This window comes from Mesoplodon mirus (assembly GCF_964341445.2).
Source record: "Mesoplodon mirus genome assembly, chromosome: 3".
NCBI classification, from domain to species: Eukaryota; Metazoa; Chordata; class Mammalia; order Artiodactyla; family Ziphiidae; genus Mesoplodon; species Mesoplodon mirus.
The window spans coordinates 165333370-165358493 of record NC_138978.1 but is presented as its reverse complement, the minus strand read 5'-3'; the positions used below and the strand labels follow the sequence as shown (position 1 = coordinate 165358493).

The 25124-nt window shown below is 44.5% G+C and overlaps 1 protein-coding gene across 2 annotated transcripts in view; it reads right to left on the bottom strand.

Annotated features, from left to right (window-relative positions):
- The window catches only part of ASTN1 (astrotactin 1), a gene marked incomplete at both ends in the record, with an annotated part of 326987 nt that overhangs the window by 180908 nt on the left and 120955 nt on the right, over positions 1-25124 (bottom strand). For both annotated transcript variants that reach the window (XM_082612742.1, XM_082612743.1), the window contains one exon: positions 16416-16603. In XM_082612742.1, the coding sequence (XP_082468868.1) occupies positions 16416-16603 (188 nt within the window). The remainder of the gene's footprint in view (positions 1-16415; positions 16604-25124) is intronic.

Sequence of the window (25124 nt, the reverse complement as noted above, 5' to 3'; positions counted from 1 at the left end):
GGCAGAGACCATGGTTTAAAAACTTTCTACAGGGGCTTCCCTGGTGGCGCAGTGGTTGAGAGTCCGCCTGCCCATGCAGGGGACACGGGTTCGTGCCCCGGTCCGGGAAGATCCCACATGCCACGGAGCGGCTGGGCCCGTGGGCCATGGCCGCTGGGCCTGCGCGTCCGGAGCCTGTGCTCCGCAACGGGAGAGGCCACAGCAGTGAGAGGCCCGCGTACCGCAAAAAAAAAAACCCAAAAACAAAAACAAAAAGACTTTCTACAGTCCCAGCCTTAGTGGAGGGCCCAGCCCAGAACTGACCCACTGCAAATAGCTCACTGCTTGATTAATTACAGGGAGGCACATTCAGCTGGCTTGGCAAAGCTGATAAAGCACAAATCGCGCGGTATCTACACTGTCGGCTCAGAACTAAGGCTTCCATCTGGAAGCCCTCTTCGCTCCTCTCAGCTGGCTCCTTGGCCAACCCTGGGGTGCCCCCTCGGCTGTAGAGCCTCCCAGGAAGGAGTCAGCTACAGTAGGGGGTCTGCTTCCTCACCCCAGGGGAGTGAGGAATGGGAGGTCCACGCTACAGACCCATCAACCAGAGGCTATTAGCTGTGTTTTCAGAAAGCGTGATGGCTTCTACCTACCCAACTGCATTCTAGCTTGTATCTTTCTGTACCATTAGCAAGCCATTGTGAGACGGCAGAGGGCTCCTTTAAGCTGACGGAGATGGTTTTCTAGTAAAACGAACTGACCTGTGCTTGGATCTGACTGCTCTTGCTGTCCTCCACAGAGCTCTGCATGAATAGAGTCCCATCATCAGAGATGTCAAAGACATTTGTTATCACGTTTTAAAACATCGGTTTAGCACCTAATTATAGGAAGAACAATATATGTGCTTTACAAAAAGAATAGTGTAAAAAAGTCCCTTTTCTTAGAAACTAAAGCTTTAAGTTTTGTTTTTATTAATATAAGCATTATTTGTGTTTATGTGTGTATAGATATTTACATTTGTATATCTAGTTCTGCAGAGTGACTGCAGGTAGGACGGAGAAGTTCTTGTTCACTCCATTCTGTAGTTGGAGAAATTAAATCTGGCTTAGCAAGAGGGCCAAACACTGTCAGGACCAACCATGTGAACAGTTTCCTCTGCCACCACACCACGACAAATGCGGGCTGCACCCTGGGGAGACCCCACAGGCACACCGAGGGTTTGATGTACTCCCAGCACCAGCTGTCACTCCATTTTTTTCTCTCCCAATCAAGAAGCCGCACCAGAATACAAGTTGAGTGAGAATGACCTTATTACAGGTCATTTGTAACACTGACTCCACTCTAATGGGCAAAAAGGAAACCAGTCACAAGTTTCAGCACTTTACCTATGATTAGTATCAGACTCACTTGGCACACTTTACAATTGATGGGGTCACGGCACTGTGGCTGCAAACTGCAGAGGTATGAACACAGCCACTGAGGACAGGGGAAAAAAAAAAAACCCCAAAAAAAACCCCAAGATTTTTTTATTCCTGGGAGTCTGGCTTTGCCCAGAAGTCTGGGTCAGGGACTGTAGAGTCTTCAGGTCCTGGGAGAGGCCTCTTCATTGTATAACACCAGGTGGTACCACCTTGGTCCTCATGTCATGCCGTGTAATACACTCACAGCTGAAGTTCTCACTCTGAAGATCTTTCACAGTGATTTTGCTTAGTGTCAATTAAATCAAATTTTAATATAGATAGAGAGAGAGAGATGGCCTTGTGACCTGGCCAGCTCTGGTGCGTGTGTCAGTCTTCCCTAAGTTCCCTTTCCACGACTATGCAGAGAGAGGAAGAGAGGTGAGGGCTTAGCGGAGAGAAAGGAACCCCAACGACCAGAGAGGAGCCCTGAGCAGAGCATTCCACCAAAGGCCTTGCAACACAGAGGAAGTGGCCCTGACTGAGCACTTGGGCCCCAGTCCCAGCAGGGCCACTTAGCAGTCATTCGGCCCTTTGGCCTCTTTGAGCCTCAGCTTTCTATGGTGGCAGACTTGCTCGGCCTTTCCCACAGGGTAATCTGTTCATTCCCAGAGTCTCTTTCGGCCAGGCCCTTGGCTGGGATACAAAGATACACGATCCCTCCTAGCTAGGAGATCACACTCAGTGAAGGCAGGCTTCTGCAGGGATGAGGGCTGGGGCAGGAATATGCACCAGGGACTGCACTGGCAGGCACCCACCCTAGAGGGAAGGGACCCAGGGATGCCTCCTAGGCGAGGTCATGAACTAATTTTTTTTTTTTTTTTTTTTTTTTTTGCAGTACGCGGGCCTCTCACTGTTGCGGCCTCTCCCGCTGCGGAGCACAGGCTCCGGACGCGCAGGCTCAGCAGCCATGGCTCACAGGCCCAGCTGCTCCGCGGCATGTGGGATCTTCCCTGACCGGGGTACGAACCCGTGTTCCCTGCATCGGCAGGCGGACTCTCAACCACTGTGCCACCAGGGAAGCCCCATGGACTAACTTTAAAGAGGCATTAGAAGCGACCCCACTCGGAGGAGACAAAAGAGATTTTACACCCAAAGTATGGCACTAGTGAAATCACAGATGAACTAAGTAGCAAGGGAGGTCCCGGAAAGATGACTGAGCTGGTCAGTGAGCCTAGAATGGAGAGCGGACACCGAGGAGTGACGAGAGAGAAGGGTCAGATCATGAGAGGTTCAACATCTTGGAATTTACCCTTCACAGTGAGGAACTGCTCAAGGCATTTTACCAGGAAGGTGACATCGTCGAAGCTGGATTTTACTAGGAACAGCCCGGTGGTAGTGAGAGGGGAGTTTTGAGGGGATGGTATCAGAAGGCGGTGTGAACAGGTGGAAAACCCACGCGGCAGACAGCTGAGAGGTGATGGGGGCCTGTATCAGCAGTGGTGGTGGTGGGGAGGGAAGGAAGAGAGGGATTCTAAAGACTTTCAGAAAATCAAATGAGCAGAGCTTGGTGCTGCACTGAATGAGGATGGGGAGGGACGAAAGGGGATGGGACCTGGGTAACCAGGCTGATGGTCCCTGCACCAAGCGAGGAGAGAACACAAGAAGTGGAGAGGGTGGTGGGGAAGACAGATGATACACTTCATCTGTTCTGTGTTGTTCGGAGTGCCCGTGGGACATCCAGACAGATAGATCTGTAAGTCAGAAGCTTGAGGGAGAGAAGCCAGGGCTGGAGATAGAGACAGATGTAAGGACCAAGGGGGGAAAAACATGATACAAACAAATAATATTCATTCCACAAACACCAACTGGGGATGTTTCTTGTGTGAAGCGTTGTGCTGGTAGCTGTAAGAAATATAAAGATGAATCAGACTCAGACCAGAACCTGCCATTTAGGAACCTAGTAGAGAAGAAAAGACTCATCAAAATACTAACACACTGGATAGAAATAGATACCAGCCATGAGAGAGGCTCAGAGAAATCTTCCCTGTTGGGCTGGCCAGAGGAAACCAGGAAGAAGGCATGGTCTCTGGTGGAGAGACTGGGGAAGGTGGCCAGGGGGAGATGTTTGAGGAAGGATGTAAAAGACAGGTAGGATTTGAACACAGACACAGGGAGAGGAGTGGAGGGCACAAGGGGACAATGCCGTGGCCGTGACAGGTACAGGGACCCTGAACAGGAGAGTGCAGAAGGGGGGATCCTGGGCAAAAGAATGAATAGAAAGATTGAGATCCTTCTGTTCCCAGATAATAAAATGCACTATTTGTGTGGATGATTCGTAAGTGAAATAACGGTCTTCCTCCTCTGCAACCCTAGTGAGCTGAAATGATATTTTCTGGGTAAGGCAGCATGTAGCACGAATGCTGGTGAAAAATGTCTGGATGTAGAAATAGCCCTTTGAATGTGCTCACAGAAATAGTTACACAGCCCACTTCCCACTCTAACTTTTTCCATTAGATAAACTAGGCAGAAATGAACATCGAATCCAAACTTGAGCAAAGAGGCAAAGGAACTCACAAAAAGCCTGTAGGAGAGAGAAGCGAGGAAGAGGAAAACAGCTGAATGTCCAGTGCCTCAGAGAGGACCTCGCATTCCTGGTTCCTGATGGAAATCTGGCATTGCTGAGAACCAGCGGGGCCCACCAGGAGGGCAAGGTGCCCTCTAAGTGCCTTCACTGTTAGTCGGCAAGGCAGAGTTCATTATCCTGTCAGGAATTTTCCTTCTAAAACAGACTTTTCCTCCTAACTGCTGTCCTGAGAACAGAGCACACAGGGCAACGGAGGCAGTCAGGTGAGGAAGAAATATAAAACCACTGGCTCAGCTGTGCTTGCCAGGAATCACGCCGCCTCTGGCTTCGCTGGAGGCACTTTAGGAAGGAGGATCAACATCCTCTTCTGAGAGCACCCGAAGTTCTCCAGAGGTGATTCCACAGTGCTCTGGGGGACACTTCCCCTTACCAAGTCCCCCAAGCTGGAGGTTGTGGGCCCTTCCTATGACCTGATCCCTCATGTGGTCTGGAGGCCACTCCATCCTGGAGCACTTCCTGCCAGCAAAGGTGGGGGCATGTCTAGGGAGACTCCCTGGGGACTGTGAAAAGCAGAGCTGGCTGAGCACAGGGGCCCTGGGCCAGCAGTTCAGCAAAATCTCAGGGTGCCTGCAGAGAGGTCCCAGTGGGCCACAGGCAAGGGCTCACAGCCACCAAACTCCTTCCAACAGATCAGCACTGTGGGCAGTGACAGCTCCCTCCCAGGGCAAAACTGCCACCATCAACCCAACCTATAGGCACAGAAGCCCACCCTTTTCCCCACAGACCATCATCGCATGCTCATAAATGGAAAAAAGAAGAGCAGAGTTGCTGCAGGGGATGGAATCAAGTTTCTCGATATATTACCCTGAGGCCTGTTTTAACCAGGGATTGCTAGTGTCCCATCCGTCTTTCATTGTCATATTCCTAGGAAGTGAGATCTGGAGGCATCTTGAAGGGCACCTAGCCTGGGATTCCCGAGGCAGAGTGCACACAGCCCATCCAGTGCTCCTGGTCACTGGCATGCTAATGGCTGGTAAAAGTATGAAACATTTTTATTTATTTCATAAAATTTTATTTTTCCTAATCTATATTGAAATAATTAACTATTACTTCAAACCTACGATTTTGTTGGCATTTTCATCTGAGATAAAGCTAAAATAACTTCCAACTGAAAAAGACAGTCAATTTAAATAAAAATCTTCTGAAAACACTAACACAGATTGTATAAAAATTTGGCAAAAAACCTGAATGCCTAAAGTTTTGAAAACATTCCTATACAGATAAGAAAATTGCGGCTCAGGACAGTGAAGGAGCTTGCCTAAGGTTTCACAGACTCTTCTGGGGAAAAGGACTACAGGGAACGCCTCCTGACTTCTAATTCTGCGGTCTTATCCAACATGAGGCTGCTCATCTCCTCGACCGAGCTTTAATCACTGTTGAGGGGAGAAAAAGGAAATACGGTCTGTATGAGTACAGCTAGGCTCTCAGCCTGCACCACTCTGCCATGGAAGCCCTGGCTGGGGCATGCGGATGCTGCCCCATCCCAACTCCAGGTGGAGTCACAGGAAGGCGATTGTGACCTGGAGAGGCTGGAGGCCTTAGATGCCGGGGCTGCTCTCACTGATCAGCAGAGGCGAGTGAGGCGAGTGGGGCTGGGGACTGACACGGCCAGCGGAAAGCCTGACGATGGTGACCTGGATGTATACACTCCATGAAGTTTCGGGAATAAATAGAGAATCAAAGAGAGATGCTTTAACATCACTGCTGGGATGCAGAGCACGTCTGAGTTTGTTCTGTGTGGCAGCTTACCTCACTCTGTAACAATGTGTCTAAGGCCCATAAATGCCAGATCCTGACATGTTGACTCATAAATCCAAAATACTTTTGTGCCTTAATCCCAAAGCCTTCCATTTTTCCTCAGACAAGAGAGAAGAAGGGAGGAAACAAAAGGTTGAATCCTTTCATAAACATTTGGTATCAGATCTCCTGTAGGGATCTCATACAGCTCTGCCTTCTTTATGGTGTTGGAGCAGCAGAAGTCACCTTAGGTTCACGTGAAGCAAACTGTGGGATTGGGAGCCAGAACCCAGAAGGCTCTGGATACTGTTCCATGAAGCACTTGTACTGTCAGGCACAGTCCAATGTATCAACAGAGCATCTGATTCATCCCAAGTTAGAAGGCTCCTTGACTCATCTCTGTTGCTATTTATGGACGTCAGCAGCAGTGATAGAGGTGTCAAGAGAATTCATAAATAGCAGGGCAGTATGAAGAGGCTCCCAACCTCCCCGGATGTACCGTGGGGGCCCCTATGCAACATTGAGGAGTGCTCCTGACATCAGCCTCTCACGTAGGCAAGACTTTGAATAAACTTGAGCAGATACTTGAAAGAGTCACAGCGGATTTTATGAGACGAGGTCTTAAAAGGCTTTGTCCACCCTCAGCCTCCTCAGCAAGGCAGAAAGCCACCACCAACTCGTAAAGTCCTTCCATATCACCAACTTGATGGTGATGTGTCTGGAAGCACAATTCTACTTCCGTGCCCGCATGTACATTTATATCAGGTATTTTGCTTGAAGGAGATATTCTAACATGAACAGGCATTTCATATAAGTCTACTGTGTATGGCAAAGTTGAAACCAAGCAGGAGCCACAGGGAAGAGAAGACAGCATGTTTGCTCATCGGTATCCTGTTTATATTTCTTTTGTCAAGTCTAAGCACATTTTTGTTTTCATCAACTTTTGTCTTCACTAAACCCATCAATACCTCTCAAGAGAGGTTAATGTGAGTGCACTTCACCTGAACTTGTAAATACCATATGCCTTGAATTTTAGCAAGAACAGTCTTTATCAGTGTCTTCCTTAAGTGACAATTATAATCAATCTATGGGAGTCTAACGAACACTAGCAAACTATTATCTTTTACATTGCAAATAGAACCCTATAACTTCTACCGAGTTGTTAGAGTCTAGTCTCTGTTTGGGCTCTGTAGACAAAATGAGGAGAATGTACTAGATCCAGGTCACTAAACTATGGCCTCTAGGCCAAATGTGGCCCACTGTCTGTTTTTATAAATAAAGTTTTATGGAACACAGCCACATCCATGCAGCCATATACTGTGTATGGCTGCTTTGGCACTATAATGGCAAGAGTTAGGTAGTTGCAACAAAGCTTCAATGGCCTAAAAGCTGAAAATGTTTACCATTTGGCCCTTTACAGATCCTTGGCCTAATCTCCTGCCACTGTCCATGCTACAGGTCTCTCGGTGGGCCCAGCTAGCTCTATCTACTCTACCTAAATCTAGTTTGCCTCCAACCAAGGCCCATGGGTATGGGTTTGAGGTCATATTTAAGGACAACCTTCAGGTCTGTGAGAGAATCCCAAAGCTTTAGGGAGGGGCAGAAGGTGAGAGAAGACAGCATGATCTGGAGGAAATACAACAGCATTAAGAAGAATCTCTTGGGCTTCCCTGGTGGCGCAGTGGTTGAGAGTCCGCCTGCCGATGCAGGGGACACGGGTTCGTGCCCCGGTCTGGGAAGATCCCACATGCCGCAGAGTGGCTGGGCCCGTGAGCCATGGCCGCTGAGCCTGCGCGTCCGGAGCCTGTGCCCCGCAACAGGAGAGGCCACAACAGTAAGAGGCCCGCGTACCGCCAAAAAAAAAAGTAAGAATCTCTGAGTTTTTCCACCAGTGCTGACCCCGAATATCACCCATCATTGTATGCCCTCTTTTTTCTCTTGCGAATGTAATAACAATCTTTGTATCTGTGGATACCTGGGCAGAAAAGGAATTCCCATAATGACGTCACTTGGTTTGATGAAAAAAATCAGTTAATTAATGAAGTTCTTCCAGGGAAGTTTGGAGCTGAGATTACCATCCTAAACCACAGGATAGCTGCTAGGGAACCCTGTAAACAATAAAAGTGACTTAACAATGCCCTGGATGTCCATGACCACATCCCAGCTTTGTAATGGGCACCTTCTGTGGCCCTGATGTCCCTAATCGCCTCAGTCTTTTCCCTGAGCAAAACCCCTCTAGGACTCCTGTAAGATGTTGCAATGATCCCACCTGCTTTCCTGGTTCCCTAAGGTAGCGGGCCCCTGGGTAACACACTGCACACAGAAATTGTTACATCCAGCTTACACGGCACCCCAACAGTTTACCTAGGCAATATTTACTAGGCACCTCCCACGGGTCAGGCACTGCATTTAATCATTTAATCAGCATAACAGCCCTATGAGGTAGAATCTATTATCATTCCCATTTTACAGATAAGAAAAGTGAGTTTAGACAGACTGAGCCAAAAGCCACTAGAAAGTCTAGTCAATGGTAGAATGAGAATTCAATTTGGTCTCTCTGATAGCAAAGCCACTGCTATAAACTACCATAGCTAGACCATAGAACTAAAGTACTATACCATAGAACTTATACTCTTCAGTGGCTTCTTGGCTTCTCAATGACCTCTGCTCAGATCCAACCCCAGGCTTCTGTAATGCTTGATCTTGTTGCCCAGTCTAGCTCTTCACTTTTTGAAGTGACCCAGAGACTCCACCATGACAGTATCTTGCCCATTTCTCTATGTGCCCTCCTAACCTTCATCCACCAAAGGGTTTCTGCTATGCTAGCCAAAAGGAGCACATTTGTTCCACAGCCTACAAAACTGGAGAAGCCAGCCAATCCTCATGCCATCAAGCTGCAGTCTTACAGCAGAGTGAAGTCTGAAGTCAGATATATTTGCCTGGAATCTTGGCTCCACCTATGTGAAATTCGGTCTGTGATTTACTTTCTCTATGTCTCAGTGTTCACATCTGAAAAATAGTAGATTTAATACTATTTCACAAAGCTGCCATGGAAATTGATTGATATTATTCATGAAAATAATCCCATACGTTGTCTGGGACACAGTGAGTGAAGGGATAGCTTCATTACTATGAATATTACCAGGTCCTAATATTGATTTAAACCCCACAGAGATTGTGACTCTTTATTTCAAAAAGATCTTCAGGGATTTTTGGAACTGAGTACTTAAAAGTAAATTGTTGGCATCTATATCAAGTGAGCTAAATTGCTGAACAGAATATTATATCAAGTTGTTAAAACACATTAGCATCCTTGTGAAAATTTGGCCTCTTAGCTATTTTCCTTGCTGTCTGGAGAAATGGGGGTAACTGAAGGCCTCCATGAGCTTCAGGAAAGAGAAGAACAGAACTGTAAAGAGAACGTAAAGAATGGAATGGAACAGGGAACCACTTGACACTCAGTTCTGCCAAAGGCCATCCTCAAACGTTAAGTGTTGATAATATAATTGAATGTTCCTTGAAAGCAGAATCTTGTCATATTAGTTTTCTATCTCCTTAATAGTTAAAAAAGTACCTGAAGCCTGACATATCATTGCATGAAAGAATCAATAACTAAATGAATGAATGAGGCAATGATTTTTTGAAATCAATGATAGGTCAATAATGTTTTTCAAATGCTTTTTTGGTTTCTAGAAATTTACTGCAAAAGTGTGAAAGTATGTATATGAAGAAGCCTAAGTTTACTGTTACATGACTTCCACAATTTTAGAGTTGGAAGTCCCCAACTTCCCTCCTCCCTTCTCTGCCAATAAACCCGCTGCCAGCTGTCAGGCAGAGTGGCTGCAGCCAAGGTTAGTAGGTGGGGTCAGCTGAGCTGAACAGACTCTCAAATTTTGGGGTTAGCTTCCTGGTGTAACCACAGAAAAGACAGATCTGCATGCCACCTTGGTTGTGGGTCCTAGTGCTCAAAGAGTTAGTGGCTTTGAAGTAACAATGGGGACACATGTCAGTTGAGTCTCAGCAGACAGAAGTTGACAAGACAACAAAAGCCGGTAAAAGGCCATGTAATCACTATATCTTGGGCGCTCACTGTGGGCTAGGACATGGTTGCTTCGTAGAGTATATAGACTCTGACAACTGCCTCAGTTCAAATCCCGGCTCTGCACCTTTAGGGTTGTTTGACTTCAGGTAAGTTTCTTAGCTTGTCTGGCCCTCAGTCCCTTCGTTTGTAAAATGAGATAATAATAAACTCTACGTCATGCTGTTGTGATACTAATAAAAAATAAGCTAATGTATGTTGAAAGTACTTAGATAGTAAGTACATAGTAAGTGCAAAATGAAGACTGTGATGATGATGTGATGGTGGTGATGAAATCTTTCGATCCTCCTAACACCTCTACAAGTTAGATTGTAGTTGCCCACTGTATTAAACAAGTGAATCATGGACTCATGACTTAGCAGCCTCTACTAAAGGAAGTGGTTCCAAGCTGTCCCTGGAGCAGGAGTGACCATTTTCTGTGTCACCTAAGCCAACCTCCCCATAACTATAGCCAACAGAAGAAGGCTGGTTAAGGTTACATCTATCTATGGGATAATTTGATAGGAAAGTCTCTGAACATACAGGAACTATGGTAACTAGTGAGGTCCATCTGCTTGTTTCCCTGGGTTAGAAAAAGGGTGGAGGGCAGTAGCGAGGCTGGCAGTGGCAGGAACAAAACTGGAAACCTTGTAAAGCTGAGAGCAGTCAGGTGAGGTCACAAGTGAGGTGACTTGATGAGTGAATGGATAGTGCAAACATTTTATAAAAGTGGCAAAATGGGGAAAACAGTTACAGAGTAGACTGGACAAAGTTTCTCATTATGGCAACAAAAGTAAAAGAAACAGGTGCAAAAAGCCAAACCACAAAGTGCTGAGGCTGGGGGCTGACAAGATGACTTGGATCCTGCACAACCTACCTGTTCCAGGCTTCATGAAATTCTGCTTTTTAGATTTTTTTTTTAAATCAGAGGATTTCTGTCTCCCTTACCTCCATATGAATTTCTATAGTAAAACTCCATTACAAAGAAGGTCTGAGTAGATCTCCATTCTTTAAAGCTAAAAAGCCTAACCAATGCATTCATCTCACAGATGAGGTAATGAAGCTTCCCAAAAGGACAGCAGATGACATAAAGTGGTAAAGCCAGATCTGAATACCACCTTCCAACTAAATGCAGTGTTTCCTTCCACTACACCCCAGTTCCCACTCTACAGGAATAGGGGAGGGCGCTCAGCAAGATGGAACAGCTGATCAACTGAAATGGCTAATGGATTCACATGTACCTGCACCTAATGCACGTCGACAAGAGATGCACAGCCAAACCACGGTGCCGGACGGAGGAGGTTTGCAAGCCAACTCTCTCTCAGTACTTGGAATAGCCCTCAAATGGACCCTGGCATCTCCAGTCTGTTGCACATCAGATAGTCAGAGACAACCCAAGAACAAAGGGGTTTTGTTTTTAGGGGTCTTGCTATTTTAGGAACTGCCCACCATTTTCCTCATGGAAGGCCAAGAACACAAAGATAGCTTTGGTAGGTGGACAGTATGGCCAATAGGTCAATCTAGTCCCATGATGGATGGCTTGAGTTCCTAGATGAGCTCCTTGGACTGAATCAGGACCTGTCTTTCTGTACCTTCCAATTTATTACTCTAGTTCTGTCCTTTGTGGTAACACAAGATGTCTTAGCGCCTCCATTTGTTTCTCAAAGATCAGAAGGACTAGCCCTGATAAATTAGGGTATCCTCTCTCCAACTAAACAAATAATATCAATTGACAATAAAGATGCAAAAGTGATTCTGATGAATTTGCTAACAAATTTTTTGTAACAGATTTGTTGAAGGTAAAAGGTACTGAAAGAAAAAGCACCTAGCCCTCTCTCCTATGCCCACGTACACCTAATAAGTACCTGAGCCTCTTGGTGGCACACAGCAATGACGATGCTTAGGACTGCTCTTCTCTGCCCTAGAAATGGCTGAGCTTTAGGAGTGAAATGTAGACAGCTTCAAGCAAGTAATATGTGATGCTTCGGCAGCTGAACTGAACTTGAGTAAGGATGCTCAAGTAAGAGCAAGGATGGGTCCTTGGGCACAAAGTTGTCTGCAGTCCTGGAAGCACAGTCTTAGGGTCTCTCATACGTGTGTTCTGTGGGCTTTGCACTAACTCAGCCCCAAGTGTGACCTCCCCAGAATGGAACATCCTGAACCTTGTTTCCTACATTCTTTCTCCCCAAAGAAAACTATGCGCCATGGGCTCACCTGGGGCTCCCAGAAATGAGGAGCCTGGGGACCCCTGAGGAGCCAGCAGTTGGAGGCCACAGGAACCTGCAGACACTGGCCAATGGGCTCCACACAGCCGGGGCTAGTGGTCCTGCATAGCACCCAGGCTTGATTGATGGGTTCTCTTCATAAAACTCTCAGGGGGATAGACAAGCGCTCAAAGATTATTTTTTTCCTCAATTGTGAATTGTGCCTAAGAAGGCTGAACTACAAAAGATATTATCTACCAATGGGAGTTATCACTAATATATATATATATATATATATATTACATATATTAGTTATTACTAATATATATACATATATATCAAACTGAAGCATTTTTGAAAAGCTACTTGCTGTGAAAAATATACTTAACCAACCCATATGCATATAGGAAGTCTATTAACACTGCCATCTTTAATTACAAAGATGAAATAAGTAGATAACCCATTAAAATTATATTATGCACCATTAAATTCTTTTGTGTACTTTAAGAAGAAAAATGTAGATCACATGGTAAATTAGCAAAAGTACAATATGGAAATTTAAATCCACACAGAGTCTGACTATCTAATGTAAAGTCATATTAAAACTTGATCTTCAGTGGAGTAAACAATTTGCTTATAACTGAAGAATTCCTTGACTTCTGGTTTAAGCTCACATAGCAATTTTCATTTGATGATTTTGCTTTCACTTGTTCAAGAGTTTGCAAAAGAGAATCCTGTGTACTTTTGTAGTTTTAAACGTCAATTATCTTGCAAAATTCGAAATAAATCTCTTCAGCCACATCTGAATCATGCAGGAAGTTAAAATACATCATGTGACCCTCAAAGCAATAATATAAGATTTCAGGAAGGAAATCCAATTATTCTATGTAAGGAAGAAATAGTACTTCTTTGGAAAAAATAATTCAAAAATTTTAGGATGTGATTGAAAAATAAGAAAAGCAAAAGGTTTTTTAAAGTTTTAAATTGCCAAGTTCCTAGCTGAGGTATTGGTTTTCTGTAAGCCCACGATTTTGCTGATGGTATATATATACTGGGCACAATGTAAGAGAGAACTTACCAATTTTCATCCATACAATGTCAAAAGGATACAAAAAAAGGGTTTTCCTCTATATCTCATTCTCTCATTACTTATATTGACATTTTGTGTGTAAATAAAACACAGTAAATGCAAAATATAAAAATAAACAGCAGTCTCTGCCCTGAGGCTATATGGATGAGAAAAGTGTAAATACAAAATGAAAGAAATGTAAACTTTAAGGTGTTCACAGAACCATTAATTCCCTCTGCACATATCAGAAATATTTTGGATCATTAGTTAAGCTTTTAAATATACATTTTCTTAACAAGAGAGAAATGGTTGGGTATATTCATGTTTTGATAACCTTAACTTTTCTCTTTTTTGAATTACGCTATTTGGATCCAACTAAAAACTGCATCAGTATTGATTGTTATAGTTAATGAAAAATAGCCCTGCTATTGTTATTTCATAACTAACAGGGTTTGGGTAATAAGACTTCATTTAAGTGCATTTCGCTGACCAATACTGTTACTAGTCAAAGGATTTTGCTATCTTCTAACATTTATAATGTTGTCATTCCAGATGACTCAAATGGCTGCCTACTTACTTCCAAAAGATATGGCATAAAGTGTATCAGATAGAGTCTACCAATCCCTGAGTCTCTTAAGAAGAAACCATCAGAGACTCTGGGAACGACATCTTCAAAGAGCATACCTTCAGGCTTGATTTCTAAGTTGAGGGCAGATACAAAACTTCAAACTTTGAAACTGTTTCTAGAATAGAATGTAAAGGATAGGAGAGACAGTGTCTGAGGGTGGATGCAGTAGGAAATGGAGGAAGGCGGGATGGCGAGAGGGGCGGCAGGAGGCTCCACTGACCACACCATCTTGGCAAGGACGGGAGGGAGTACTTATATCTTCAGTTCACCTTGGGGGCCCTGTGCTCCTGCAGAAGCTATAGGCTTTCCTGAATTTTTCATGGAGATGTGGACCCATCCACATCCAAGAGGGCAAGCCAGAGACAAATACCAGACTTGCCCACCCTGACCCTTTACTCAAGCCCTTTGAACCTCTGCCCCCTCCAGCTTAGTTGAAAATAACATAGAATAAACTAAAGTCAAGCTGAAGGAGACATCTCTCCCATTTTATTTGGAAACCTGAACATCACTGTTGGTCTGCCATGGGTAACCAGTAGCATATGAAGGAAAGAGCTCAAAGGGTCCCAGGTTTAAGGCTGATTTTTGTTCTCTTTCCAGTTCAGTGTCCACTTTCCATTAATTCCTGCCCAGGGGGGCTCAACGAAAAGCAGTAGCAATGTAGGGCTTCTTGTAAGGGTTATTACGTTTTGAGGACACCATCTATTTCCTCAGATTCTTTGGCATCCTTGATCAGCCACCCATCCCCACAAATATGCGCACACACACACATGCATACACACACACTTCTCTGGAGAATCTATTGGAGCACCTCATCTGAATATAGAAGATGGGGTCCCTGCTACACTGAAGATATCATGTAGCAACTAGGACAATCTTTGGAATGTCCTCCCACAGATGCTCACACCACTTCCCCAACCCCCACTAAACATACCATCTGACACCTCGCCTGCCTTAACCTCTTACACTCAGGGTCTTTCTTTCAGACACAGCCACTCCCAACGTTAGTTCCTGGGAATCTCTTTACAGTTCTCTTTACCCTAAACATTTTTGTGGTGTTATGAAGACTGGACCTTTGAAATGGTCTTGGACCAGAAGAAAACAAAAACTATCCATCACAATGACCGCTTCCCACATTGATGGGAGGATGTGGATAGCTGGCGGAAAGTCCACCATTGTACCCTTCTTTTCAATCAGACCACATGATAAAGACAAAAACAATGTGACCCCTGCATCTGTCACCCCAAGCGATGCCAGGGCTGATTCTGCAGGTCTGCCCTATCTCACCACAATCTGGAAACTACAAGCTACATTGAAGAAGACAAGCTTCCCTGAGAGAAGAAACAGTGGTCTTTGACTAAGGATGTACAAGTACTCTAACCCTAATGTTATAAACCTCAATTAATTTGTATATGTGAGGCACAGTAATCTGATTTACCTGCTCACTTTCTGGCATATCTGGACACTGAAGTTTTTCTATTTGCTATTCAAGGACTCTTTTCTCAACCACATAGTTTAAACAAAGTAGAGCAGCTGTGCATACACAGGTAATCTATCAAGTCAGTTATTCATGGAGACACTGGCTGAGGAAGAAATAGAAGGCTTGCATTCTGAGATTTTATCAGAGATTTTATAGGGATATTTTCCATGCCAAATATTTAGATAATGAAAATTTTAATACATCTAAAATGTGCTCAGTTTTCCCCAATCTAATACACAAAACTAAACAGCACATAGTGATGGTACCCGAGTAATAGACTAGTTAAAGTTTAGATCAAGACCTCGTTTGGTTCTCTGTTGAATTTCGTAACAGTGAAAGAGCCCATCCCCTCCCATACATATAGTCCGCAGATAATCAGTCAAGTCTCAATCAGCTTTCAAGCTACCCTAGGAGCAGGTGAGGTACTGATTTTACTAATAAAAATACCAAGTGAATCAGGCATGTTCCATTTCTACTGGGAAATGCATTCATTTATTCCACAAATAATTATAATTAAGCAGTAACTATGTGAATGCATTATTCTAGGTGTGGAAGATCCACCAATGAGCAAAACAATACCAAACAAAACCCCTGCCTGCCACTGTAGCACTTACTTTCCAGGGAGATTCTAAAACACAAGTTCCTAGGATTTTAGGGAAAATTCTCTAATTTTCAGAGGGGATATCTTAGAAGGGATGTTGATGGTGATGTTTCTGAGATGGGCTAGAGAGAAAGGCAAGTATCAATCGGCACACCCTTCATTGTAAGAGGAGAGAAAGCCAGGACTGATTTTCTCCCATCTAGGAGAAGGGGGCTCAGTAGCAGCAAGCAGCTTGGTAATTCAGTCCCTCAGCAAACATTTATGGAGAAACTGTTATAAGATATTCTGATCTAATTGAATAATTCTTTTCTAAGACAATCCACTACCCCCATCTGACACTGTCTCTGGTTTGTAGAAGTTACTCCCCGTCTAGGAATGTTCTTAGAACCGTCAGGTAATGGTGGCACAGAAATAACTGCAATTTTTACTTACACCACAGGTGGAGATATTTCCCATAAATGGGAAATGTACTTATGAACAAGATCAACGATCAGACTGTGGAACTGCGTCCTACAGAGCTATGTCTACGGCACCCAGACTCTTAATGTCAAGGAAATACAAGCCATAGCCTGAGAGGCTACGGTTGTGCTGCTTTTACCATGACTGAGATGTGGAGGATTCTCAGCTCCTCTTCTGCCGACTCATGCTGGGGTTCTTCGGTTGGGTCTTGTCCAGGGAGGCTCGGGGCACCATCTTGGTGGTGGATGTGAAAAAGTAAAGTACCATTCTCCAGCCACTGCTGCCTCCAGCGCACCAGAGGGATGTCCTCCGTGTTCCCTGAGATCTCTAGAAGACAAACACCAAAGGCACAGGTCAGAATTCCAACTGGACCAGTCCAAATCTCCTTTTCATCTCCCTCCTAGACATTGGTACCAATTAGCCAGTGTCAGATGAAGACAACAAAGGGTTTCTAACTATAGTTAAGTCAGGCTTACTGCTGCTCCAAATCTCAAGAAAGGGAAGAGGCCCTGAGAAGAAGAGAATTATCCCCCCCATCAGTCTTTGCACCATAAACTAGTGGCCCAGCCTCTCACCCACTGAGAAAAATACAAAGGTAAAAATTCAAGTTCTTCCCCATATTTCTATGATCAATAGCATCCTTTACTTAGCACAGTTTGAATACTCTGATGACCTCTTGAGGTAAATAGAAGATTCTTTGCCTCTTGTAAATTTGAAAGTGTGAGTTCCCTAGAAATTACTCTAAGACACTAGTGAATCTGCCCAGGAGAGAGTTGGTAATTATGGTGCAGGGAACTGGCACTTATAGGAGAGTCCTGGGAGGTTACTGCAGAGCCACTGGAGCTGGCAGGTTATTTCTAAAACCACCATCATTTGCTGCATAGTCCACTGGAGATGTCTGATACTTGCTTTGGCAGGTAAAGTAATGTTTTAATTCCCTTTAATTTTTCTCTTCATTTTTGCAGAGCATTTTGCATGGCATACATGAGAGGGCTGTGAAGAAGCAGGCTCTTACCACAGACATAAGCACTCACCTGCTTTCAGAGCTCTAGACCCAGGCACTGAAATATCATCAGCAAATAAATACCAATATACCAAAACCTACTATGTACTTCATACTGTAGGTGTTCAGCAGTGCTGCAGAAGTATACTGTTATGTGTCCCTTTCTCTAAAATTCCTAAGCAATATCAGATCAAAACCTTGAGACATCCCACAACAGAAAGAACCTGATTAATCCAGCTTTCTTGAGCTTCATTTGGCCCTAAGACCATTTTTTCCTTAAAAACTATCATCATCCTCAGAAATTAATATTCTGCTGAACATACTTTGGCAAAGCATCGCTTTGTAAAATTTCATTTTTTTTTGAAAGGCATGGCTTCTTCTCCCAAAATTTATCACCTTTGACTAAACAATTCAATACACGTAAAGAAGATACAGTAAGATCCGTTTAGAATAGTATTCTCATCAAGTTCCCACAATCATAAAGAGGAAAGCAATTTTAAATATTTATAGAGTTTATAAATATCTTTCATTCTTTGTGGGAGTGTACAAATGATGTTCTGCTGTATTTATTTACTTATATAGTTATTCATTAATTTATTTAACAGACACACATTGGGCATGTATTATGTACGCACCAGGCACTGTTCTAGGCACTGAGAGACTAATCTAAATGAGGCTCTCAACAAGTTCTCCAAAGCCACCCACTGTGAATGAATGTGTAAAGTGTTACACCACATGCATAAAAGTTTTGTGGAAACAGAAGAAGGAAGGAGTAATCTTGCTTGGGTAGAGGGTGGAAGATGGGAGGAAAGTAGCATTGCCAGAAGAAGAAGATACTTTAGTTTGGGGCCTTGAAGTGTGAGTGGACTTCCTATCATAGATAGAGAAGTGGGGAACGGACATTCAGACATTGATAGGAGAATAAGGAGGAGGACGAGGAAGATGAAGAATATTGGCTGGTCCTCTCAGGGTAGGTCAGTGAGAAGGATTCATGAGCCACAGGTCATCAGCCTATGATGATTCGCTAGCTCATCCTACCATCCTACCTCTCCTCCAGGGAGGAGAATAAACTTTGGAGGGTGCAGGAGGACGAGGGTGCAGCAAAAACAAGGTGCTCAGAGTCCCCTTCGTTCTTAGCCTCTCTCCCCAGTTGCCTGAAGGACTTAGTCATCCTGTTGGGTTGGTAAGCTGTCCATGCTCTGGAAGTGACCGGCACAAGCATCTAGGAAGCTGCGGTGGGCAGAGGGTATGCAAAAGGCTCCCCCGCAGCCTGGTCCTGGTTTTCCCCAGGCACAGCTCCATTTGTTAAGTGAGGCAGTGACAAAAGCTTCCCAAGTTCACCTTTCCTTAAGGGGTCTTTACAGATTTCCAGGTGAACAGAAACCCTTCGGTGCACCTCCAAGGGTGCCTGCATAGACCCGTGGCTGCCGCATGACGCTTCACCACAAGTCCTGCAATCACAAACCCCACTGGACAGCACTCACTCTTTCTAACCACTCATCAAGCCTCCACATCAAAGCACCGGGAAGATTCTTCCTGGGAAACACACCCTTCTCTCCCAAGTCCATTTCCTGACATTACAGTAGAAACCAAACTCCATCCCCTTCTCATCACAGGCATAAAAATCACAAGCAGCGACAGCTCCTAATAGAGCACCTAATGGCACAATTAAATCACCTAGAGCAACACACGTCCAGCCTCTTGCCTGCACCTGCTCTATTCCACACGTGTCAGGTCCCACTTTAGCCCTTCCTGTAACTATTCAAGAGGAATCCAGCACCTCATACCTCTAAAGCACTCAATAAACTGGCTTTTTATTTCCCAGGAGAGCCTCATCGAGGAGGTCAGGCTCATGACCCCAGTTTTAACTGTGGAAGCAGAGATGTGTAAATACCCAGACCAAAGTCACCCCAGCCTGACACAGAACAGGGACTAAGACAGATGAATGAATTTCTATCAGATCCCTTCCACCTCCAACACAGGCATCAGAGGACATGACCTTCGAACATGCATCAAGAGAGGAAGCAATCGAGTTGAAAGCCCATGGGGTCTTTCAGGAATTTTTGTGCCGCAGTATTTAAATTTTTTGCACAAAGCCTTAGTATTCCATGAGTTCTTTTACAACTGAAATATAATTCACATACCATAAAATTCACCCTTTCAATATATACAATTCAGTGGTTTTTAGTAGATTCACAAAGTTGTGCAACCATCACCATTCTAATTCCAGAACCTTTTTTTTTTTTTTTTTTTTTTGCCGTACGCGGGCCTCTCACTGTTGTGGCCTCTCCCGTGGCGGAGCACAGGCTCTGGACACGCAGGCTCAGCGGCCATGGCTCACAGGCCCAGCCGCTCCGCGGCATGTGGGATCTTCCCGGACCGGGGCACGAACCCGTGTCCCCTGCATCGGCAGGCGGACTCTCAACCACTGTGCCACCAGGAAAGCCCCCAGAACCTTTTAATCAGCCCCAGAAGAAACCCTGTACCCACTGGCAGCCCAGACTGTTGTTGAGAAGGAAGGACTCCTGCCCCAAGGTTCTAGGAGTGATGGTACCAAGGAAAGAAAGGGTGCAGTGGGGGTATATGGGGAGATGGGCTGAGTGCACAGAATCTCTAGCCTTGGCTTCCAGCCCAGCCCCCTGAACCTACCTATGGGTTATTCATTCCAAATTCCTTTGGAAAATGATATCCTGATTCTGCCCGGACCAGAATCATCATAGACGGGAAAGGGTGAAGGAAGGAGGGTGCCATACCTGCCAGGGAGCGTGCCTGTCACTTTTTAGATTGAAGATAATTACAGAACGATAGTTTCCTCCTTGGCTTTTTTCCCCCTCTCCTGGCAAGATCTGACACAGGAGAGCTAAAATGCTAAACCAGGAACTTACTTACTTATGCTATATCTGGCCTGGGTCAACCAATGAAAAATCACGCAGAGCACAGTAAATGTCTTGTGAATTTCATTGCAGTGGGGCTGAGATCAGAGCTTGGAACATCAGTGTAATCATGTTGGTCTGGATGTCAGCAGAAGAGCTCAAGAAGAATAAATGCTCAGAAATTGCTTTACCAAGGCAAGCCTGACCTGGGACTCCCAAGGAGCAAATATGGGAGGTGATCAAATAAGTTACTTTAGTCCAAGACCTCCTGAGGGCTGCGGATGAGGCTCAAACAGAGCCTTTGCCAGTGTACTGAATAAAACAAGTGCCAACAGGAGCCTGCACAGTCTGATCCCAATATACCACAGGTGGCATGAGCACCACAGCCATCGTCACACTGTGGGGCTGAGATCTCCAGAAAGGTAAGGCTGCCTTTATTTTTAGCATTCCATTTGTCCCATTCTTACGCTCTGTTAACCTCACAGATCTCAGCACCTCCAAAATTCTGGAATGCCCGAAATTTACAGAAACCAGGGTGCCATTCATTCTTTTTTTTTTAATATATGTTTTTTCCCTTGTAATGAGAACTCCTTTTTAAAGTAGTTATTTATTTATTTTATAGTTGGCTGCGTCAGGTCTTAGTTGTGGCACACGGGATCGTCTTTGCGGCATGCAGGATCTTTCGCTGCAGCGCGCAGGCTCTTTGTTGCAGCGTGCTGGCTTCTCTCTAGTTGTGTCATGCAGGCTCCAGGGCATGTGGGCTCTGTAGTTGCAGCACACAGGCTCTCTAGTTGCGGCTCGCATGCTCAGTAGTTGTGGTGCGGGCTTAGTTGCCCCGCCGCACGTGGGATCTTAGTTCCCCAACCAGGGATCAAACCTGCATCCCCTGCATTGGAAGGTGGATTCTTAACCACTGGACCACCAGGGAAGTCCCAGCCATTTATTCTTGAATACACAAAGATCCTTGGAGCACACTCTATTTGCCACATTTAGCAAGTTGTGCTGCATGGTTTCTACTCTCAAGGAGCTTTTGGTTTAGTGAGAAACTGAAGACAGAGCCATGAATAAGTACGCTAAACCGTAATGGCAGTGCTAGGTGAGAGGGTGATACTTGGCTGGGCATATACCCTTGGAAAGGGATAAAATGGGAAGAAATGTTGGAGGGCAATTCGAGATGAAGAGAACAGTGTGTGTAAGTGTGTAAGGAACAGCAGGATGATGCATGTTTGCAGAGTTGCGGGAGGTCTGGTTATGCTGCAGGGTGAGGATATGGAGATGAGTAGTAGAGGACTGGGCTGAAAATCCAGATTGGTGTCAACTGTGAAAGTTGTGAATGCCAGTTTTAAGGAGTTCAGAGCTAATGGAAAGTCATCCATGGTTTTATTAAGCAGAGGAATGAATAAAGCCATGAGTAGAAAGATGAAGAGGACCCAGAAAGAGTAGCAGACAGACAAGACTCAATCACAGTCCCAATGTAACTCTGATCCTATATTCTGCAGGGACCACAATACTAAACTAAAACTCAGGAGACCTCGGTCTAGAGTAACCTTGAAGGGGATGCCTGGCTTTGAATCTTCTCGTCTGTATACAGAGGAGCTGTATTGATGAATTTTAAGATCCTTTTGTAACTTGCCATTCCACAATTCTAAATCCAAAGGGTGTGCTTCACGTGACCACCTAGAAAGGCAGTGATTTCAATGTACCAAACAGGGTCAAATCCTCACTCCAGTCTAACCTGCACTCTACCTCTTCCCTCCCTCTGAGCACAGAGTGGACAGGTTAGAGATGATTCGATTAGAGTCTTTAGAGGCCAGGCCCATCTTCAGACTGGACCTCAGGCTAGTGAGAAAGGTTCTTATTCATGCTGATACAGATATGTGGATTCTAAGAAAGAAACCTTGGAACTTGTGGACGCAATAGAGAACCAGGAAGATGGGACCTTGGGCAGGGAAGGTCACACTGCAGAATAACCTGGGATGGGGAAAGGCAGAGAGAAGGAGAGTGAGATGAAATCACTTTTAAGTTGGCCTCCGTCATTGTTCTGTTAGCTTGTGTGCTGTGAGCTGGCAGCACTGTCTTTTTGTGGGGTTAGCTCAGGACACCCAAAACTTGCTACAAAAATCCCTGGTCCTTCTTTAGGCAACCCCGCATGCTGAGAGTCCCTGAAACTGACCTGCTAAGACACATCGTATCAGAATCAGAATTTCCCCAAAGGACAACTTCACTGAGGACCAGATACATGATGTCTTCTTTCAAAGAATCTGGCAATTTAAAGTCAAATGTGTATATATGTCCATGCCACTCTCTCGCTTTGTCACAGCTTACCCTCCCCCCTCCCCATATCCTCAAGTCCATTCTCTAGTAGGTCTGTGTCTTTATTCCTGTCTTACCCCTAGGTTCTTCATGACATTTTTTTTTCTTAAATTCCATATATATGTGTTAGCATACGGTATTTGTCTTTCTCTTTCTACCAAACATAAAATAGATAGCTAGTGGGAAGCAGCCGCATAGCACAGGGAGATCAGCTCGGTGCTTTGTGACCACCTAGAGGGGTGGGATAGGGAGGGTGGGAGGGAGGGAGGGAGACGCAAGAGGGAAGAGATATGGGAACAGATGTATATGTATAACCGAGTCACTTTGTTTTAAAGCAGAAACTAACACACCATTGTAAAGCAATTATATTCCAATAAAGATGTAAAAATAAAAAAAAATAAAGTCAAATGTGGATTTGAACTAGGGAAATTCTCAAAGATCCTTTAATTCATTGAAGAACTGAGAGTAGCTTAGGTTAGTCCTGGCATTCTGGGCCCCATTCCCACTCCTGGCAAGGCTGAGTTTCAAGCTAAATCCAGTTGTGTAGTAATGAGGTGGCCCAGGTGTTGAGGTCAAGTCGGAAGGAAGCATTAACTTGTCAATTCTTAGCCTCATGTTGAGGGCACCTGATGAACTGACCCTGCAGTCTTTCAAGATTGAGGGTGACACCCCTTGATGGCCATTGCTGACTATTAGAAGACCCTGCTTAGATCAGGATTTTCAAACTCATTGTTAATCTTCAAAACCCTTCCTCCAAACCAATCTAATATGGCTTCTGAGGGGGTTCCCCAGAGCAGATTTAGAAAAGAACTGGATCAATTGGAAGACAAATAAAATGCACAACCATGAAATTCCCTGCCATTAGGGGATTGGAGGGGGAATGTCTATGGGTTATTAGTTTTGCTTGGTTGTTTTTTCAATCCTATTAAGTGTGGTATTGTGAAAAGCCTCATATTCTTTATGAAATAATTACAAGGGAAAGGGAACATCTCTAAAAGTAGAATCTAGCCACCCATCCACCCTATGCTATCTCAGCTGTCATTCTGAGTTTCCCTGTGCACAAGGATCAAGCACAGAACTTTAGTAGTGATAAGCTAATTATCCCAAACTAAGAATAACAAATGAGTCTTGTCCATCAGTGACTATCATTAAGGTGACCAAAGGTAGGCCTGTGATAGAATTACCCTCTTTTCTTCCATTCTTTTTTACTCCCCGCCCCGAATCTCCATCGCAGAGTTTGAAAGATATTGATGGTAAGGTCTAGTTTCCCACATGGTCTCATTATGGTCTTCCAACTAAAACTATTAAAAGTGGCATTAATTTTCAACACCTTTGCAAGAAAACAACCTGCTTAAGTCAGGGGTAAATAACAGTAGAGGATCACTAATTATCCTGTAAATCTTTACTCTGGTATCAAACGTGACCCAAGTCTTTAATGTCTCTGGAACAGCAGCCTCTAAAGACCCCAACTTGTTCCATAAACATAATGAAAGCAGTGCATTAGTGTCCTGGCCATCTGTGAAGAAAGATGAGGGACAGATGAAAATCAGACAAAGGAGAGGGATGCAGAGAGAAAGGACAAAGTCGGGAGAAGTGAGGACAGGAAACTAGGCAGAGAAACAAGGTCCCATAGGTTGAGTTGGTTGGGCCTCCACACCTCTTGCCATCTGGTATGGAGTTCTGGTGATGCAATCCCACATCACAGGGTGACAGCCACATAAAATAAGGCACCCTGCTGAGCCTGAAGTCCACCAGCTCACCAATGGCTTGCCTGAAGTTTGTGCCTATGTAGGCGTGGCTAAGTGAACAACCAAATGGGAGATAGTACAGCTAGGTAATTCGTTTGTGAAAATGTTCAGATTCCAATTGGAAATGGAACTCTCTTTGTGGTTCTTCTATTAAACTCACAGTTGGCTGTGGAGCTGCTACTTACCATCTCATTCTCACCCTTCTGCCCACCACACACAACTATGTGAGCAAAACTTAATAGCAAAATGGCTTAAGATTTCAAGAATCTCTCACCCAACAGAAGAACAGGATGTTCCTTTTCCAAGTAATTCAAACCTTTTTGACTTTCTAAGATTTGGAATAGAAATTTCCACTTGTGACCAGAAGAAGGATAACTGAATTCCTATTTCCTCTGCTTGGTGACATTTCTTCTCAATGGCAAAAGGAAGAGAGCCTCAAATCATTAATGATCCAATGATAAGAAATGGAATGGCAGGTTAAAGAGAGCTTTGGATTGGGGTGGGAGGGCAAGAGAATGAGGCTGCTATCATTTCCCTGGAGCCCACTTTTCTCATCTTCGAATGATGGGACTAGAAGGTCTCTAAGAACCACTCACCCTGCTCTAACCATGGTATTCAGTGACACTGGCTCTAGTTAGGCTCCAAATCAGGTACAGTCTAAGTTTCTGCATGCCAATTGGATAAAAGTCTCTGGAAGATTTTTCCAAATCAGACTTTCCTCTTGGACTTTGGGATGCTTCCAGCTTAGTCCAGCCTGCCAACTTATAGATTGGCTGTATTGCAACTCATGATAGTGACCTATGGAAACTCCAATCAGCGGTCCCCAATAAGAAAGCATCATCTCGCTTATAGATGTCTACATAGGGTCTCCGATGAGTTTTTACTTTATGTGTTTATGTGAACAAGGTAGT